The sequence below is a fragment of the Zeus faber genome, assembly GCF_960531495.2.
Source record: "Zeus faber genome assembly, chromosome: 6".
Lineage (NCBI taxonomy): Eukaryota > Metazoa > Chordata > Actinopteri > Zeiformes > Zeidae > Zeus > Zeus faber.
In genome coordinates, this window is record NC_137201.1 from 17,264,377 (window position 1) to 17,283,772 (window position 19,396).

At 43.3% G+C, this 19,396-nt stretch overlaps 1 protein-coding gene across 1 annotated transcript; it reads left to right on the top strand.

The window, feature by feature from the left end:
* Window positions 1–2,142: 2,142 nt before the first annotated feature.
* rfx4 (regulatory factor X, 4) lies at window positions 2,143–17,147 on the top strand (the record flags this gene model as incomplete). Its single annotated transcript, XM_080002728.1, has 18 exons — window positions 2,143–2,185; window positions 4,649–4,735; window positions 4,983–5,043; window positions 5,843–5,966; window positions 7,363–7,424; window positions 7,764–7,977; window positions 8,443–8,520; window positions 8,732–8,895; window positions 9,702–9,802; window positions 9,908–9,966; window positions 10,076–10,220; window positions 10,645–10,739; window positions 11,299–11,416; window positions 12,867–12,986; window positions 13,395–13,550; window positions 14,246–14,414; window positions 14,513–14,651; window positions 16,875–17,147. 18 exons carry the CDS (start codon window positions 2,143–2,145, stop codon window positions 17,145–17,147), a joined length of 2,208 nt encoding a protein of 735 aa, XP_079858854.1.
* Window positions 17,148–19,396: the final 2,249 nt, after the last annotated feature.

Here is a 19,396-nt window from a genome sequence, read left to right on the forward strand (position 1 = left end):
TTATACTTGGGATGTGTGCGAACGTTAAGTTCATTTATCTCTGTTTTAGGATGTGATTTAATAGCATAAGCAGCGGATGAGCTCATGTGACTTGCAAAGGTGCTCATGCATGTGGTGTTTTTGTTTTTTTCCTGCTCTTAGATAATTAGGTCCTATTGCCGGGTCTAATTGGACCATTCAACTACTTTATTTAATTCGGAGAAAATCCGACAGCTGGACGCTTGAGAAAACAGTGGGCTGTGGCCTAACACTATCAAAAGGTAGATGACATCTGCTTGTTGCCAAAACACTGGAATATGTTGACAGGAGATGCAGGCAATCATTAAAAGGACAATCATTAAACCGGCGCCTTTTTAAAGTCAACCCGCACGTGGCTTAAAGGTACACGCACTCGCACGTACGCAGCGCTTGATTCGTTGGTGTTTAACAAAAGCGGCGCACATCCGTGGGTCCTGATGGAGTGTGTCAGATGGAAGTAAAGAGGCCTCTTTGGTGTATGCACCTGTCCTGTTTAATGAGGGTCTAATGAGCGCTTAACAGCGGCGCGGGGGAAAAGAGGATGTCTCCATCTCCCCGTTCATCTAAAATGAATTCTGTCCTCATTCAGAGCAGCGGCTTTGAATGAGAGAAAGTACTTTTCAATGGTCATTTTTTTTCATATCATTCTGTTCCTCAGAAGTTAAAGAATCCTTAGAGATGCCGCTATTTTTTCTTTTATTTTTTTTCTTTGTCTAATCCCACAAAAACTTTCATCCTTAGAATGCTACCAAGATATGCTTTAGATAGAGCTCCGACTGGGCTCGATTCTTTGAAATAGCCTCTTTCCTCGGACGAGTTTGGACAAGACGAGCCGTGCGGACATGGCTGTCTTCTGTCTGAATATGTCGCTGCCCTCCGTCCAACACGTGCTCCAGGTCTGTGTGGTTTGGGTGCAGCCACTGGTCCCCACGCTTGCGCATTGCAGGAGAAAGTATTCCTTTGCTGTCCATGGTGTGGTGAGTAATTCAGCCATAATCCTCCTTTCTCCTCTCCCTCTTCTTCCCTTCTCCTCTCCCCCTCTCCTGTGGTTCCATTCATATTCTAATCACAGCTTTCCCTTCTCCAGCTCTCAGGCACTCCATCAGAGCCCTCCCAGCCTCAGGCTTTGCACTTTTACTTCCCCCCCTTTGTGACTATTCCCTCTTCTCAGAGGCACATCAAAATATGGTTGCCACAACGAAAGACGAAGTAGAGGGAGCGAGAACTCTTCCACCAAAATGTTTCTTTCCTTGGGGAGCAAGGTGCAGGAGGATAGGATTTTCCCACTTGCTTAAAAAAAAAAACAAAAAAAACTTTTAATACCAACAACAGACTTTGAATACAGGGACCAGTGAATGAAGCAGCAAGCCAGTGGGGGAAAGACCAAGTAAATGTGTCAACAAGTGGCACATTCAACTGGGATGTGATATTTCAGGAGACGGCTGTAGTAGTGGTAGTTGTGTGGGTATGCATGTGTGTATTGGGAGCAAGGGGGTGTATAAAAACGTATTAAATGTTATAATGGAGGACGGGGAGGCCACAGTGCTAGGATTGCGTAGATCTAAGCCTCTTTTTTTTTTTTTTTTTTTTTTTTCTTCTTTTTTTTTTTTTTTCTTCGTCGGGAGGGAGCTTTTCTCATTCAAAACAGCCCCACAAAAGACTTCCAGTGAGCCTTGCCACATCCCCATCTGACTTGGAGCCATTCATCAGCCTTCCAAGCCTATCAATGACATGTCCCCATCAGGGCTCCTATAAAATCAGCCCCTTTCCCATGAAACATCAGCAAACATTTTGACGGGTCTGGCTTTCCCCCCGCTGAATTTCTGGAGCCCCCCCCCCCCCCCCCCCAACCCCACCTCCCCCACCCGCGCCCCCCGATACCACCCCCCCCCTCCCCCCTTTCCTCCCTCATTCCCACCTCCCCCCTCTCCACCACCACTACCACCACCACCACCACCACCACCACCATCATCCCTCGCTTGGCGGACCTCAGATCCTCAACATCTCCAGTGACGGGCAGTGGTCACGGGAACGCAGAGCGCGCCCAGGGGAGACCTACTGAGGAGGGGGAAACGCGCACTAAGCCATTTTCTTGGAGGAGCCCGCGTCGTTGATGGGAAGAGGATGCATTGTGGGCTGCTGGAGGAGCCTGATATGGATTCCACAGGTTAGTCCCCTTCCTCTGTCTCGTCGCTTTGGCTTTGGCTGGACGTGGGGGAACCAGAGAGAACCAACTTTCTGCTCCGGACCACGCTGCGGATCCGGCTGCCGGATCCCCGGAAAGCTCAAACTTTCTTTTTAGGCGTTTCCAGATGGTGATGATTAGACTTTATTTTGTTTCCTTAATCCAAAAACCTGGATCAGTCATGGATATCGATTTTTATTTTTTCTTTCTCAAACTGTTCATGAGAACAGTACTATGTGAAAAAACTTAGGTCTTTACAGAAAGCGTTATATAATTCTCCTTAAGGATTTTAAAATTAACATAGACTATTGCAAAACACTTTTTTTCCACAGTTGTAAAATAGTCTTTCATTTTTCTTTCTTAAAATACTGATGTAGCGAAAGAGAATATAAATTTGGATGAATGGATGAAATGCACCTTACAGCATGTTTTTAAGTCGTATGCACCTGCTCCTTATAAATAACTTTTCAACTCAGCAGATTATTGCCTAACTACCTAACCTAAATATTATTCATTTAAAAAAAACCAGCTAAATAGCGAGGTAGCTGTAAAAATGTGCATTAATTTACATTTTAAAGTCAAATGTAATCCATGTGACTAAAAGTGAATTAATTGTACAACCTTTAAAAAGTGTTTATCAATCTGCAGTGAAAGACAGTGATTTGTTGAAGTGAAGCAAGTTAACATTTTTATTTAACTGTCATTTAGTTTTAGATCAAAAATAATATAATAATAATAAAATACAATTTTATTAACCATTAGTTCTACTAGTGCAGTGTTTGACAAGCCAGCTTTCCGTTTGTTGATCAGATTTAATCCAATTATTTAGATCCTTGGTTTATCTGTGCCTGAGGGGTTTAGCTACACTCCAGTGGACTAACTATCTTCTGGAGCGGAGGACTGGATTTTCCTTTTTTTTTTTTTTTTGAAGATGGACATGGAGTGTGATAGATCTAGCTCAAAAATACAACAAAACAGTGCTCAGACAATAAATAGATAAATAACATATGGGTAGGGCTGACATGAGACAGATTTGTGTTATTAGATGGTTTTAAATACAAAGCATTTTTCTAAGAAGAAAAAAAAAAAGTGCAAACGGTTTTGTTGAATTCTCGCATTACGTGGACAAATAACCGCATAACGTGACACATTAATAATTACTCTTAATGAGAATCTTTATTAATTCAGTCATAGAGCCTTTTTTTCCCACCTCTCTCTCTTGAATCATCAATTCCTACATTTGTGTCCTGGTGGGAGCTTCCTGAGCAGACTCCATGTCAGTGTGGTGCCATGGGAGACTAATGGCATTCTGACCTTTTCTCTGCACACGTGCCGCCGATGTAGGTGTAGAATCTTCGTCTTGTGAAGAGTTTAAAGTCTCTAAAACTTTTGAATTTCTGTGACCTCCTCTGTAAATCCCTCTTTGACTGGACTAAACAGGTCACCCCGCCAACTGGCTGTCCTGGCAACAGCTACTATGGCGACTGTTGTCTGTCCCCGTGCGGAAAAAAGGGATTTACATGACTTATAAATATTATGTGGTCTTTTTCTGGTTAAAGGGGTGCGGGCATGACAGTGCTTGACTTTTCTGCACATTCTGAGATAATTAAATCCACCGCCATTTAATGAAATGTGTCGTACATGTTTAAAGATCAGTTACTATAACTAACTAGGTACTATGTTGAAAAAATAAACTCACGTGATGAACATGATTGAGCAAACGTGGCATGCGTCTAAACTTTGACCTTCAAAAAAAACTTGCAAAAATGAAAGTTTGCATTTCCCAGAACACAAACCTTAAATTGGCGCACTCGATCAAACATTTATATAATGGTATTATTTTCAGACGGAATTCCGTGTTATCCGGGTGTTCCTCCTAATAAAGCGTTTGGAGCCAGGTGTCTCATAAAGAACACCAGTTGAGCTTTTTCTAAGCAGAAATTAAAAAAGGACAATGGCTCTATTCCGCCAGGCTGCCCCGGCAGTGTGTGCAGGGTCTATTGGGCTCCAAAAGTTTGTACGCTTGTAGCCCCCCCACCCTCCTCCACCACCACCACCACCACCACCACCACCACCACCCCAACAAGGAACAATGCAGGATTCCTGCCGTTTTTGTGAAAACATTTTAAATAGAACCATAGCTGCAATGGCGCCCAGGCAAGTGATTGTCGTCAACGCGGCATGTCAAAATCTGTGACATTTAAAGTGTCCCGTGCTTCAACTACATCGCCTTGAGTCCATGAGCAATAATATACATTCTAGGGAGATTTAAGAAGTGACACCCGCTCCTCGTATAAACCTAATATGGCTTTTATACATATCGTTTTAAGGCACCGGAAGGTCCTAATTGACGGACCACGCTAAGGTCTTTATCCGCGCCTCGTGTCCCCATTCGGCCGAACGCGGATTCTGTTTCAGTTGAACGGTCATTTTTCATCTTTGCAGAGAGCTGGATTGAAAGATGTCTCAATGAGAGCGAGAGCAAGAGGTATTCCAGCCACACGTCCCTGGGGAACATGTCCGACGACGAGAGTAAGCGCCTGGTTCCGCTGGGACGACTGCCACTGCTTTGGATTTCGCAACCTTTATTCGTTAAGAATATGCTTTACACGCGGTGTTTCGCAGAGCTGTGGAATATTACTGCGTACATTTAAGAAAGAAGTGTAAATCTTTTTTTTTGCCATTGCTGTTTTAAATGCCAATCTCAAATGTTTCTGTTGGTTGCAATTCAGCTGTGTCGGTTATAAACTCGGATTATTTTATTATCTATATATTTTAGATGAAGAAAAGGAAAATAACAGAGCATCTAAACCACATTCAACACCGGCAACTCTCCAGTGGTAAGCTGTTGTTTTTATTTATTTGTTTATTCCAGATAACGATGTCAATCCACTAAAACACTTTTATTTTATTTTACGATCTTCAGATAGAAAGGATGTCGCCCATCTTGTTTTCATTGAAAAATGTTAAGTTATTTTGATTTATAATTGTTAACTTTAAATGTTAAATTGTGGCAGGATCACCGATGGTGTCTATTCAGTTTGTCTATTACACTTATTGCTGCGTAAACCCCTTCGGACATCTAATATGCATCAAATTACGTAACATCCAGATGTATTAGTGTCTCCAAACAGCTTGACTATTTATTTTTACGATTTTTAGATTGAAAAATTTAATCATCACACACATCATACTGCAGAGGTTCTCCATCCTAATTCCTCAAACATGATGCAGTACAATGGCCTCTGGTTAAAATTAATATTTAGATGTTTTTTCTTTCCGATATGAACAAAATAGGTCCCATTTTAATTATAATTATATATATTTTGGTCGTAGTAGTTTGGATCAAATCCTTCTCTCACCAATCACTGTCTCGAATTAAAAGACGAAATTCACTTATTTTCCGACACTGGTGTGTGTCAAGTTTCATGAAAACAACCGTTCTCAGCACATTATGCATGTTTACCCTAAATTGATTCTTTTGTTTTCAAGTTCCTCCTGCATTATTTACAAATTAAATGATCATACTTTGCCACTTTTGGGGTTTTTTTGGTTTGTTTTTTTTTTCCTCACCATAAATGGAAAGACCGAATGACTCTTTTGATGATAAAACATTTTGTTTTTCTGTGTTATTTCCAGGCTGGAAGAGAACTATGAAATTGCTGAAGGTGTGTGTATCCCCCGAAGTGCACTCTACATGCATTACTTAGACTTCTCCGAAAAGCACGACACGCAGCCTGTGAACGCAGCCAGCTTCGGAAAGGTAAAAAGAATTCAACATTTCGCTTCGGGAGGCTTTGTGAGCGGTTCATCCGAATGTGGTCGCGATCTGTTGAGCATTTTCAAACGTGTGACGGCACAGTTCTGGCGCGTGGACAATTGTGGTCCGTCTTAGAAATGAAAGGAAAAACAACAACAAAACATAGTATGAGAGGTTTCCCTAATAGACGTGATATACAAAACTCTCTACAAAGGTCTACAGCTCAAAGCTAAAAAAAAACAAAAAAACAACAAAAAAAAAACAACAACCGTTCTTATTATAACCACTGTCTTAGTTATAATGGTGCAATAAAGTCCACACTACTGGCGTTCCACTCTTGCGAGGCCAATCAGCAGGTTTTCAGAACCAGATTTTAGACAGTTTATTGGGGAGCATCCCGTCTCTCTGCCTCTCCTGGAGGTTTTGGGTTTTGTGAGGGGGAGAGCTGTGTGATTACTTCCTCCAGGAGCCACTGAACACATAATCTATGGCCAGCGCCTCCCGTTCCCACAACCCAGAGAAGTTCCTTCATCTACCTACCCCCCAGATGCTCCCCCCCCCCCCCCAAAAAAAAACCCGGCCCGCCTCCGCCCCTTCACAGCTCCTGTCGGAAGATATTGAAAAAGAGAAGGGGCCTGGATTAATGTGTAATTAAAGGAAATTTGGAAGGGTGAGATGTTGCGGAATGTTAGATCAGTGGCTGGAGCAGTGTGGGGTGTCCTTTAGGAAGGCTTCATTGATTCAGGACAAAAAAATGAGAGAGGGCCCGGGCTGCCTCCCTGTCTGCTCATTTATCAAGCGGGGCCTGACAGAAACTTCACAGCTTGGCCTCTTTTTTCATCCCACACAATGGAGAGCTACACTGTTTGCTAAAGTTTCTGCACCGCGAGCTGGACCAGGGAGCCAATCTCTCTGACAAAAAGAGAAGAAAGGGAGGAGGAGGGAGTGGTCGGAGAGAGAGAGAGAGAGAGAGAGAGAGAGAGAGAGAGAGAGAGAGAGAGACGGAGAGGAAGGGAACAAGATAGCGCAAGCGGCGTCGGAAGATTCTCGGAAGAGATTTTTTTTTGATGTAGAAAGAATTAAAAGCCTCGAACGCGTCATAAGACGCCACGTATTGAAACGCCTCGCAGACCTCCCCGGCGCTTAAAGTGCAGGGAAAACAAAGTCACATTGTTGTTCTTCTCGTGGGTTTAAATGAACCGACTGTCGAATGATAGTTCCTCCATTTTGTATACACTTGTATGTATTACAGATGCAAAGTAAAAATCCGGCGGGTTATGCTTCGTGAACACGTTACTGTACCAATCTAGAAACACCTCATTGAAAATGTTGATTTGTGATGTATTCTCCTGATTCATTTTTTATTTTATTCCCCCCTCCCCCACACTCAATTCCACAGATTATAAGGCAACAGTTTCCTCAACTCACGACCAGGAGGCTTGGAACAAGGGGCCAATCCAAGTAAGAGCTCTCCTCTATCTCCGAGGAGTAAATTCTTAACATTATTGCAATCACCAGACCACCATGGATGACGAGTGAAAGGAAATGGAAAGAAGTTGCCTCAGCTCTTAAGATGATACAAGGCTTTTAAGTCGCACTTGGCAGTGAGGAAAAAAGTGAGATTGCACTGAGATTGTTGTTATTATGTTGTTATAATGGTTCTGAACAACACAGAAGGGATGCATATTGTTTTATCGGTCTGTCGCTTTTTTTTTTTTTTTTTGTTGACCTCGTACTACTCATAATTTTGCCTTTTTTAAGACCTGATCGGTATCGACATCCATTATCTTTGCTCTCCAGGTACCACTACTACGGCATCGCAGTGAAGGAGAGCTCGCAGTACTACGATGTGATGTACTCCAAGAAGGGGGCGGCGTGGGTGAACGAGACAGGGAAGAAGGAGGTCACAAAGCAGACAGTGGCATATTCACCGCGCTCCAAGCTGGGGACGCTCCTGCCAGACTTTCCAAATGTCAAAGACCTAAATTTGCCTGCCAGCCTGCCAGAGGAGAAGGTAAACAGGACTTTGACCACCGAGTCCATCCTTACCCCACCACCCCCCCCCCCCCCCCCTCCGGCTCCACTCTTTTTTTTTTTTTTTTTTTATCTGTCCCCAGAACCTTCCCCTCTGTTTGGGTTTAGAGGAGGTGCCCGAGGATTTATACGTCGACTCCTTGCTAACTCTTAATCTTTGGAGGAGATAATGAGATCCAGCAGCGGACAAAGGAAGGGCCCTAGCTGTCCGGCTTTAAAAAGGGGGCCAAGATTTTAAACGGCTTGTGTGTTGTTGTTCCCCCGAAAGCTTGCTTTTATATAACGCTGGTTCAGCCTAGACCTGTAACAGGTATTTATTGGTGCAAATGCTTTGCCGGGGATTTATTTCCTTGTTTTTTTTGCATCAGTTTTCAGCGATTCCAAAAGCCTGAGGCCTATTGCGTTTTGTGCTATTTGCAAATAAATTCTCTATTCATGCCTGCAGGTGTCGACCTTTATCATGATGTACAGAACACACTGTCAGAGGATACTAGACACGGTCATTCGCGCCAACTTTGATGAGGCAAGGTTTTATTCTTATTTCTACCCTTTTTTTTTTTATTATTTTTTTTTTTAATCACAGTTAGAACACGTCTGTCTTTTAGAAAATATCAATGCATGAACTCACTACCTTGAATTTACATGTTAAATGACAAACATGCTCAACATGTACAGAACTGTAATCTCCCGCAAAAAAAAAAAGTAAACTGATGGTGGCGTGTGTCCTCCTCCAGGTCCAAAGCTTCCTGCTGCACTTTTGGCAGGGCATGCCGCCCCACATGCTCCCTGTCCTCGGCTCCTCCACGGTGGTGAACATCGTGGGCGTCTGCGACTCCATCCTCTACAAGGCCATCTCTGGGGTGCTGATGCCCACCGTCCTGCAAGCACTGCCTGATAGGTGGGTGAGAGAGGGAGAGAGAGGGAGAGAGAGAGAGAGAGAGAGAGGGAGAGAGGGAGAGGGAGAGAGAGAGAGAGGCATTGTGACCTGCTGTATACTGTAGACTTCTATAAGAAAGGAAAATGTTCAGGAACACGGTAGAAAGAGTCATTTCATTAAAGATAAGATCCAACTTTATTGATAAAACTGGAACTGTTAATTACAGAAAATTTAAACCACTTTTTTAGGGATGGAGAAAGTATCTCCTTGACCCAGAGTTAATTTAAAGGATTTTAGAAAATGCGATGAGACCGTTGTTTTGGTTTTTTTTTTATTTTATTTATTTTTATTTCAAAAATGTGTCCCCAAGTGGGATGAATAATACATTTCCATAATGGTCGTTTTACTTTTCTTGGATTTATTTTGAGTTATATACATTTTTAATTCCGCCGTGGGGCTCATTAAGGTTCTGTCTAATCTACATACCAATCTTATTTCTAGATGGTATTTTACTGTGTTACTACTATGGTGATATTGGCCCAGTGATTGATATAGACTGTATTAACCCCAGAAAGATGTGCGATTGCAGTCATTTTCCTCTAACTGACCTTTTAATCCCTGACAAAATTCTATAGACAATTTAATGTGAAAACAGCAGCTTTAATAGTATGACATAAAAACCAGCGTTATAATACAAGTATATGTCAGTGTATGATAATAAATATGCCTAACTGGAATAACTACTCCCTGTGATGCTTACATGGTCTTAATCAAGGTCCAACAGTGTTTAAGGAATGTGTGTCTCTCTGTCTCCATTTTCTGTTCAGTTTGACTCAGGTTATTCGAAAATTTGCCAAACAGCTTGATGAGTGGCTGAAAGTAGCACTTCACAATCTACCTGAAAACCTGAGGAACATCAAGTTTGAACGTAAGGGAAAGCACCTCTCACTGTCCTGCTGATAATCTTCTCAACCAAAAATTATTGGTTAATATATGTGTTTTGTTTTTTTTCCTCTCGCTGCCTGATTCTCAGTTTCTAGAAGATTTTCGCAGATTCTCAAGCGGCAAACATCACTAAATCATCTGTGTCAGGTGCCTATCGATTTCTGAATTGAATAAAATCGTAGTGAATTTTTTATTTTTTATTTTTTCTGAAATATGGATTATGGCTTAGTTGGTATAACTTTGTTATCGTTCCCAGGCGTCACGTACCGTGATCCACAGCGCCGACATCACATTTCAGATGCTGGAGGACTGGAGGAACGTGGACCTGAACAGCATCACCAAGCAGACACTTTACACCATGGAGGACTCCCAAGATGAGCACCGCCGGCTTATTATTCACTGTAAGTTAAATACATTGTCTGCACATGCTCTCAATTACCTATAATTGATGATCCGTTTTTTGTATTACTTTTTACGTGAGACAAATACAATTACTTCCTCCACGAAAGTAAATAGTCCTTCCCGGGGGACGGGGGTGCGGAGGGGGATCATTCCCACGACCGGCAAAGTCAAGCTATATTGATGGAGACCCCGAAAGGTTAAGCAAGTTCACGCTCCCCGTGGAGCTTCTCCAATTTATGTCAATGTCGCCGCTCAAAATTTGGCCTGATGGGGTCACCAGTGTGTGCGAGTGCCGCACAAAGCTCGACACCGGTACACCTCGGTTCTAGTAGTTTCCCTGGATGGTGGTGAAATACGTGGGGTTTTGCCCGTCTTGCAGCAGGACGCCGAATATTTCTCTTCATTCTCGCCGTGGTGTCTCAGTGTATCAGGAGTTCGACCGGCTGCTGGAGGAGCAGTCTCCCATCGAGGCCTACATCGAGTGGCTCGACTCCATGGTGGACCGCTGTGTCGTCAAGGTCAGGAAGCACTTTTTATTTTGTCTGTAGTGTGTGTGTGTGTGTGTGTGTGTGTGCGCGCGACTAAAAGTAGCTTTGATCCCAGGATGTACATTGTCTGAAATTAGACCTTTTTTTTAATACGTTGCATTTCACTACAATTTTAGATGAAGAAAAGTTATTTTGAATGGAGTTTTTACAGTAAGTTTTTGTACAGCTAAAAATGTAAAAGGGAGCCGCTATCAAAGACCACTTGTCCTTCCTCGCCTTTTCTTTTTTTTTTTTTTTTTACACAAGCTACTTACGTGGCAATCTCTCTAGTTAATGATGTCTTCAAGCTTCCCATTTGCGGCCATTATATGCCAGATATGGCCTTGTTAAATTTGGTCGCCCTGGCAACGTGCTGGACTGCCTGGACAATGGTTCAATGGGAAGGCGGGTCCCCGGAGGCAAATTAAATAGTTGACTTGTTGACATGTTTTTCGTTCCTGAGGGTTAAGCCCCAATACGGACCTCGGGTTAATTCTACCCCGGCATCCTCACCCATCCCCCTCTTTTCTCATGGAAATATTCTCTTTAGGTGGCAGGGAAGAGGCCCAGCTGTCTGAAAAAGGTGGCCCAGCAGTTCCTGCTGATGTGGTCGTGTTTCGGCACCAGAGTCATCCGGGATATGACCCTCCATAGCGCTCCGAGTTTTGGTGAGTCAGTGAAACTTCTGGTCTGTGATGCCGTCGATGTCCTTGTGTTTATGTGTCCTTCAAACAACAGGTGGAACCTCAAAGGAATCTAAATATTTTGCCACGTGGCTGGAGAACCAAGTGTAGACGATCTAAATGAAGAGCCATTTTTTTTCGGAATCTCAACCCTAGAATAAGGTGAAACAATGCAGAAGTGAAAGGGCTCGTCGTCGGTCTGACATCTTCCCCAGCTTCCAAGGTTTTAAAGCAGTTGGAGGCTGTAAAGAAAAAAAAAAAAAAAAGAAAAAGGAGGGGAAGAAAAGAAAATGGCCTCCCTTCCTCTCTCCTTTGGCTCTGTCTGTGAATATCAAAGACACAGCTGGTTGCGGTGTTTTGATAATACAGGTCTCTGTGCAAAAACAGCTAATTAACCGGGGCCACTCCTCCCTCTTCCCCGACGTCTTGGCCTCTCTTTCCATTTTATGACCAGGCGGGATTGCGCTCTGCTCTCTGAATGGCCACCAGTGTTTATTATGCACAGGGACGCGTCAATGGCCAGCACAATGTCACAATTGTGATGCTCCCTTCCACGCAACAATCTCGTCTTCCTCGCGACCCCGGGGTCAGCCGTCATATTTTTGGCATTGACTTTTTACCAGGAAGCAACCCGTTTGCCTCTTTTGACCACAGTGACCGGTTAATCGTTTCTGAGGACATGATGTCATCACAACGAACGTCTTCAGTGATGCTTCTTCCAGAGCTGATCATCTGGTCCATCACATGCGCCTGTGAACTCAAAACAAGGGCGGCTAATGTTTCTCACGCTGCCAAAACCTGCACGGCTGCAATAGATATCGATAACCTTTTCAATATTTCAAATTTCAGCACTTTCAGCGATCTACACATGTTTTGCTTTAACTTATCATTATGAAGTTAATCTTGATTGCACAGTGTAATGGCTGTACAATAATGACACCATCGGCGTTTAGATTGGTTCCCTATAAGCATTTATATCACTATGCAATTCGAAAAGGATCGATTTACGGGAGTGCCTCAAGCAATGTGCAACCATTTAGCGGAAAAGGCGGGCGGTGGAACAGGTGGAGCACGTGGATCCATAAACCCTTGAATATAAATTAGACTCATTGGAATCGGTTGAGAAATGTAAACGTGACAGTGCTTTTTATCCAGAAAAACAGCAGCTCCCTCGTTTACCTGTATTTGTTTACAGGCCAGTCCTGCCTGTTCCAATATAGGGCTGTTTCCACCGAGCCCTCTGAAGAACACGTAAAGCGATCCGGTTGCCTTGGCGACAGCGGTGCGAACGATAATACCACTTGGAAACACTGGGGGGTGGTTGAAAAGTTTGTCTGTTGCCCCTTTAATGTCAGTGTAATTATTTATTTCCAGAGGTCACACATTCATTGTGTATATGTTATAAGCAAGCTTTCTCTTACATGACTCGGTGCAGGTTCCTTCCATCTGATCCACCTCATGTTTGACGACTACGTCCTGTACCTGCTGGAGTCCCTGCACTGCCAGGAGAGAGCCAATGAGCTGATGGGGGCCATGAAGGGAGAGGGCAGCACAGGTGAGACCATAACACGCGTCTTACACTGGAATACGCACTTTAAATAACAACAGCAAATCTCTGATTCTTCCTTCACACTGAATGAACTGTGATTTCTGAACTTTTCAGAAATGTCACAAACAAATTACTCTGACTCTTTGCATGTTACGGCAACATCTATAGGCGTCCAAATCGATGAAAATGCTTTTAAGATTCAGCTGCCGCAAATAAGTGATTTAGAGCATTTTGAACATATGAAGATGTATTGATATTCCTCAACTTATCTGCTGCGGTCAAACAACATCTAGTGACTCAATGTGACATACACACAAATATTATCAATGATGAACATTTGTCGTCGCCAATTTGATCCTGTCTGTGGTGCGGTACGCAGCGTGTTAAATGGACTCTTGGCATGTTACATTGCAGAGAGAGAAGAGATTATGCTGGCAGAGACCACGCCCACCTCCCTGTCTCCAGGATCCTATTCCCCAGCACGATCCGTCCACTCAGCAAGTGTTCCTGCTGCCTGCTCCCCCACAGCGCCCCAGTCCCCGGAATACACCGGAGTCACTCCCACCACAGGTGAGACCCACATGGAGACGCTGTCGCATGTCACACGCTGCACCGTGGGTAGAGCTGTCACGGTGACATTTTAGGTGGTGATTGACTGTCCTACAAGGAAGTGCGATGAATAATTGAATTGTCATTTTGTTTGTCTGACCGTCATAGCATATGCACATAACAGTGTAATCAATTTGAATACATGTCTGTCTGTTGCATAAGAGCCGTCGTTGGAATATAAAAATGTAGGTAGACAGTTCATATGACTCAACTCAACTGATGTAAACACACCTAATGCACATTTTATTTAATTTAACATTTCTTAAAATGCCCCTGAAATGTGGATGGAAACATATGATCGTGGAATCTCACAAATTTCACTAAAATTCACTAATGTCAGGTCAAATAATTGTGATCAGGCGATTATGTACTAGTTGTGACGGCTCTAACCAAAATAAATAATGGTATTAAAACCAGTTTATATATAGTTGTACTGACACAGTATTTTAGTATGTCATGCACTCTGTATATATCAACTGATACCTCCACACTCATATTGAGAAGTGTCACTTTAGGGGAATTAATACATTTACTTGACTATATTTCAAAGCAAATATGGTACTTTACAGTAGTAAACAGTTCTGTCCACTGCTTTGCTCCTGGTGGCAGCACACAGGTAACACTTGTCTCTGTGTGTGTGTATATATGTCTACCAGGCGCTGTTCAGTCATATACGTGGTCCCTTACATATACAGTGACAACGTCGGGCGGTTCCCCTACGGACGGAGGACAGCAGCCTCCCTGCATGCGCACCGGGGCCCCCGTTCCTCCTCCTCCCTCCTCCGCCCACAGGATGCCGGTCTACGCTCACAGAGAGGAGCACGGGTGAGCCGCCGCCGCCGCCGCCGTCCGACTGAACCAAACATGCACACACGCATTCTGCTGGGTTTGCTGACTTGGATTCCTTTTTTTTTTTTCCTCAGGTATACTGGAAGCTACAATTACGGCACCTACGCCAACCAGCATCCTCACTCCATCCAGAGCCAGTATCCCAGTCTCGCCCACGAGCCGGGCATACCATCCCCGCTCCACTACGCACCCTACACCCGCTCAACTGCACAGGTCCGTCTCGCTCCCAGGGAACACACTGCGTTCTGAAGCATGTGAGGGGGAGGGGGTTGTGCTTGTTAAAAGGTTTTCAACATACGACAGCGTGACAGAAGGTCAGGCGTGTCATGCTGTCGTATTGTGTCATGTTGTTTTATGTTCCGAGTGCCTTCGTCCACGCAATGGACTAAAAAGTCAATGTGACTCTTTCCCACCTTCACATAATGCCATGGGCACAGTACATGACTTTCAAAGTCATCAGAACGCTACACAACGTTCTGTCTTGTGATCAGGAATCTTGCAGTCCTGTGGTTTTCACACTACACAGCTGATCGGCGACAGGGGGTCGGTCACACATTACAGGATCTTTCACCAGGAGGAGTCCCCGACAAGTCTGCCGGGTCTCCAAACCACGTTTTGTCACGAAAACACACGCGAGAATTTACACCGTAAATGACGCCATACCATGCGCAGCACAGGATTTTTTTATTTTTTTATTATTCTATTCTATTCTTGTTCGCTGTAAAAAAAAAAACAACAAAAGCAGAATTTAAATAAGAAATATATTAAAAACCTAGAGAAGAAAATAGAATAGGTATGTTGTGTTTTTCTGGCTGCTACTCCATGCACTCCTGTCTCTCCTTCTAGACTCCCCCCACCCCTCACCCCCGTCACTCGTTGGCCGTAGCCCGTCGCGTCCCTCCCGACTCCAGCCCAACGCGACCAGATATTAAAGCTGCTCGATATGCCGCCAGCGTCGGCGAGCGCTTGCATTGCGCTCAAATCGCATCATGTACAGTTCACACCACTCGCTCGTCGCTCACGGGGGCGTGCTAAGATTTTTTTTTGTTCGGCGATCTCCAAAAACCTGCCGGTGAGCAAAAACCAGCCCAGAATCAGGTCGTCTGAACTTGGCACAAGTAAAACCTAAAATGGATGTATTGTAACGCCAACGAAGGGCAAGATATTGTTTTCCCCAGCAGTTTTTCTTACAATGTGGACACAGCTTGGCCCGCATCTTGGTATCTTGATCTGACTCGGACATTTAATGGTCAAAGGAGTTAGACAAATAGGGCGCTTTTGTGTTTGTGTTTGTGTTTGAGTGTTGGGTTTAACCTTGAAGGAGCTTTGCTTAAACCATGATAAGGAAATCGGTCGTGAGTGGTAAACAAGTTTGTAACCAAAAACTATTAAGGTCGTCAACACCTCTTTAAGCAACGTAGTGCCCGGTGTGAGCTGGATGGTAATTTCCTGCCGAGGGCCCTACAGCCACCGTTGCCTCTCCAGTGGGAGGAGCCCACCAAGTCTCAGTGTTTTTAAGCCCCTGAATCGCCCTCTCCACACAGCGGAAGCAGACAGTGAAAGGTGGCTTGGCCGGGGCCCAATGGGGCCCAATGGGGCCCTGCACCGTTACTCCCCTTCCTCGTGCTCAATAGTCTCTTCATCTGTTGGAGCCCGTCGCTATAGACGGGTGAGGAGGCGTTTATTAAAATATTGTTATTCAATGGTCTCTTTTCTGTGAACAAGAGGCTGCTGAGCCACCCATTCTGCTCTCTGACCTACAGTGACAGTCCTTTTCCATTCCGCCATTCCCCATAATGGAGTCGACTGTTTTCTGTTTATATTTAGTGTGAAAAGGCAGAGGGCTCTACTTCCACTTTTTTTTTTTTCGCCCTTATCGGAACTCAAATTGGGCACAATGCGCGTGCTTTGTCCGTGCGGGACTCTCATGATGCAGGGGATACAGCTAGAACGGGTGGTTAACCCGCCCGACTGTCCCGAAATGTTTCCGATTTGGATGCAGTCCGATTTAGCTGATTGTGGATGGTCACTATTAGCAACATAAAGAATACAGGAAAGCCACAGCGTACAACATTCAGCTGGTTTCCAGACGTGTCTAATTGGTACGTAAATGTCCTAATTTTTATCACTGTGGTCCGGCCGGCTTGTGCAATTTTGTCAATCTGAAATTCCCTGAGGTTCTGTTCAGGACACTCTCCTACAGTCTGTGGTATTAAATATGACCCAGCTCATAGACCAGGCCGCAGGGTTTATTATAACCATGTAAAAGTTTTGAAGCATCATTTTTTGGTATTTTATGTAAGATGACGCCACTCCTTTCGCTCCTTATCCCCTTTCCATTCACAGAAGACAGTAATGTAGTCGCTGTATATTTTGCACTCCACTGATAATTAAATTTCAGGGCATCACATTATCCGTGTTTTCCGTGTCCCACAGTACCCGCTCAACAGCCAGATGTCTCGAATGGAGTCGTGCTTGATGGGCGGTGCCCCTCGCTTGCACCCGGCGCCCGTCGCCCCCCGATGGCCGGACGTCTCCCCGGCGAACAGCTGCTACACCAGCCCACCTATGCACTCATCCCGCTACGCATCATCCGGGGAGATCTACTCTCCGCTGGGCCCGCGCCGGAACCCGGAGTACGAACACTCCCAACACTTCCCCGGGTTCGCCTACATCAACGGAGAGGCCACCACGGGCTGGGCCAAATAGCCGGCGCGCTCCAAGGAGCCGCTGCGGACAGCGTGCCACGAGCCCCCACGAGGCAGCGGAATCGGACACTCTGCCGCCGAATCTAGTGTGTCATGAAAGACACGAGGACGCGCGGATTCTGAGACGCACGGAAGCGTGATGGGAGACTCTGCCCAGCCTTAGCTGACTCACCACATCAATCAACCAAATGACTGTGATGTGCTTTTTATTGTAGTTTGTAAGAAATAAAAAAAAATATATTGTTAAAAACGTATATCTTGTCAAAAGTGGCACCAGAATCGTTCAAAAAGTGCAATGCTCCTGCCAAGCTGTGCCTTTTTTTTTTTTTTTTTTTGGGAGGAATGTACAGCTCTGTCAGTGTTTCCTCTCCCGTCGTTCTCGTGGGTAAGCATACCCCCTAAAAACCCCAACATATCCCAACTCAGTTATATCCCCCTCTGATGCATTTCTGTTCCGTCTGCCCCAATTTCTCCCCAGAGAACACGGCACTGTTTCTTGCCCTTGTTCCCGTTTGTACCTTTTCATTAAAAAAGAAAAGAAAAGCTCTATTTTCTCTCACGGATTTGTCCTGGTGGACGCCAATCAGAAATGATGCAGAAGAGTCTCGGCCTGCTGCACAAATTGAATATAATGCCTTAGATGTTCCTCCATTGGCAGCCAGCCAAAAATATGTGCAGAAACGCGTACTACAACCTCATGAAAGACCTTGATCAATTTGTCCAAGTGGACCTTCATCTTCAAATAAGTCGTTTTTTGGTTTGTTTTTTTTAATAATTGGACGCGGTGCCTCGACTTAATTGTGCCATTGATGTATTCTGCCTCAAGGTTTTGGCCTCTGCTGGTGTGATAGTATTTACTATTTACAGTATCTTGAGTAACTTTGTAACATAGTGTATCCTTTATGTTACTTTTTTTTTTGTTCTCTGTTTTGTATGTTTAGTAAAGGAAGCATTAATTTAGGTTTGTGTGTTTTATAATGCACTCAAAGTCACTGAGGACCTATTACCCTATGGGTATTTATAATAAGGGAAGAATATCAAAGTGTACAGTAACATACATGAAGTTTAGTCACTTTCCCTGTACATAAAAGCACTGGAAATCTTCTGTGGTGACTGTTAAACTGTCTCAGTTTAAACGGATGTGTATGTGGGAGAATGATTTGCTGCCACATAAATCATTTTAAAACAAATCAAACTTCGGTCTTTTCTCATTTTTCTTCATTTTGTTGCGTTCCACATGAGATTTATTTTCTATATTCTCTGCAGAGTGCAAACTGTCAGTTTTTGCTCCTGTAAACTCATCAATGACCAAATATTTTCATAGTAATATTGACCTTTTTTGGCAGTGTCTCCCTCCGTTCAAACCCTTTTACCTCTATTAACCTTTTTTCCTCCTTTTGATTTTAATATTTGATGCTGACACAAAAAAAAAATAATTTCCTAAATCCTCTGAGCTGATTTTTTTTCTTTTTTACTCCTTTCAATAAACAACCAGTGGAAACAAAAGCATGAAGAGGAAAGAAGAAATCTCAAAAGAACAACCTTTCTGTGGAGAGAGGCTCCTGCTGTGTTTGGGTCATTGGATCCCTTAACCTTTCACCTTTGACCCCTGGCTGAACACACAGGATCTGTTCACATTCCTTAGATCTTAAATATATATAAATACACTACAATACTACAATAAAAATGTATCTTCTAACTTTTACATTCACAATTTAAAAAGTGGAGGTTTTTTTTTTTTCAGTATCACATTTCTCATGGGAAAATAAGATTGTCTCTTTGTCCCGTTTTCAATGATTAAATTCTCATCAAGTCCAAATGAGTAAAGTGAGAATACTTTCCGGAAGTAGATTTCAATTTAATATTCAGATTAAATTAATAACATCTGAATATAAAATTGAAATTTGCACTCTTTATTAGGACTGAATGGAATAGTGTCTTTAAACAGATGGATTTTTTTGAAGTATATATATAAATATATATATATATATATTAAAGTAAATATATATTTTGACCTATAATATTAGTTAATGCCAGTTAATACCATTTTGTATGTGCTGTCTTTGGTGACCCAACTGCATTATTTTGTTGTGTACTTAAAAATACCAAGCTGAGCATTCATTGGGAAGTGTACGCCACTTTTCAAGAAAAAGTTTAATATGTAAAAAAAACATATTATTATTATTATTATTATTATCATTATTATTATTTACATTGTTATCATTATTATTATTATCATCATATCATTAT